This window comes from Nicotiana tomentosiformis, chromosome 3 (assembly GCF_000390325.3).
Source record: "Nicotiana tomentosiformis chromosome 3, ASM39032v3, whole genome shotgun sequence".
NCBI lineage: Eukaryota > Viridiplantae > Streptophyta > Magnoliopsida > Solanales > Solanaceae > Nicotiana > Nicotiana tomentosiformis.
In genome coordinates, this window is record NC_090814.1 from 15,912,514 (window position 1) to 15,914,136 (window position 1,623).

A 1,623-nucleotide genomic window follows, 5' to 3' on the forward strand; every position below is an offset into this window, starting at 1 on the left:
GAAAGCTGTCTTCTCTGTGTCTTTCTCGTGCTTTAAGATTTGGTAGTATCCAGCGAAGGAATCCACAAACGACTGCAGTTCATGCTTCACACAATTATCAATGAGGATGTGGATATTTGGTAAGGGAAAATCATCCTTTGGACTAGCTTTGTTGAGATCTCGATAGTCCACACATATTTTGATCTTTCTATCCTTCTTGGGCACGGGGACGATTTTTGGTGACCCTTACTTCATTTGCTTATATCTGTTTGGTCGTGCTTATATCTGTTTGGTCACTTCTTCCTTTATCCTTAGACTTAAATTAGGTTTGAACTTCCTGGGCTTCTGCTTGACTGGTGATCTGGTAGGGTCAGTGGGTAGTCGATGCGAGATAATGTCGACGCTTAATCCTGGCATGTCATCATAGGACCATGCGAACACGTCGACGTACTGTCGGAGGAGATCAATCATTTTCTTTTTTTGCTCGGCTTCTAGGTGAATGTTGATTCTTGTTTCTTTTACATCTTTTTCGCTTCCAAGATTGACCACTTCCGTTTCTTCGAGGTTGGGCTTCTTCTGACTTTCCAGCTGTTCTATTTTTTGTGGGAGATTGTTTGGAATCATACTTTTGTCATATTACTTGTAATCTGGGTCGTTGCGCTCAGCGGTTTCGTTACATGTCATAATCACGGAATATATTTTTTATTGGTTTGATTACTAAAAAGAAAAACTAAGTATAAATAAAGCGGTAAAATGAAGTTGCGATATTTAGGAAAATGATTCTTTTATTTCATCAAAAGGGGAATGTCTTAAGCATTCACAAGAGGCACAAAAACCTGGTTCGGCATCCTTGATAGTCGTGTCTTAATGTCAGTTCCTTCATAACATTCTTCAATCATATTCACGAATAGATTTCCCATCCCATCGATGATATCATCTTCGGGTGCTAAACTTTGTCCTGGACTTGCAACATGCTCTGGCACAAAAACCTTTTTCTCAGAGCTAACGACGTGAGCTTTCCCTTCCGGAGGCTGATATCCTATGACAACCTTTCCTTTCTTCCCATTGTGTTCAATTGGCTCTTTGATTCCATCTAACTTAGCTCCCAACACTCGGGACACCACTTTGTCCCCGCATTTGATAGTGATGTGAAAAGACTTATTGTGACTTGCGCCTTCGACAGGAAGTTCGTCTGTTCTGAAAGTGATCATGTTTGATTTGACCATTTCCCCAATTGTCACGGCCAATGCATCGCTAGTGGTGTTACTTGGTACACCTACTCCACTTAGTAATTTAAACAAAGCATCCTTATGACTGTCAGAACTCATTAATAGATCCATGATACACATATGTGCTGGAGTTTTCTTCAACTGCTTTTCCACAGAATACTCTTTGTTTGACAATATTTTCCAAAACTCAACAGCTTCTGGGTCTGTTATGTTCCTCCTTGGAATTTGTTCTCTCCCCGAATTTCCTCGATTGACATCTTCAGGGGCGTAGCATCTCCCAGACCTAGTCATACCATGAGTTGTGACAGAGTCTATCATTTTGGCCTTTCCCTTTTGCTAGTAAGTCCATGGGATGGTTTTGTACTCCCGATCTTCTTCATCTCGAGTAGCATCGACAGGTTGCTGCGGATAGGTT

The 1,623-nt window shown here is 41.2% G+C and overlaps 1 protein-coding gene across 1 annotated transcript; it reads right to left on the reverse strand.

Moving 5' to 3' along the window:
- Positions 1-258: 258 nt before the first annotated feature.
- LOC138907406 (uncharacterized) lies at positions 259-603 on the reverse strand. The gene has a single exon (XM_070198003.1). It carries the CDS (start codon positions 601-603, stop codon positions 259-261), a length of 345 nt encoding a protein of 114 aa, XP_070054104.1.
- Positions 604-1,623: the final 1,020 nt, after the last annotated feature.

Excerpts from the sequence above, each read along its gene's own strand:
- LOC138907406 (XM_070198003.1), bottom strand. The coding sequence starts at position 603 with ATGATTCCAAACAATCTCCCACAAAAAATAGAACAGCTGGAAAGTCAG.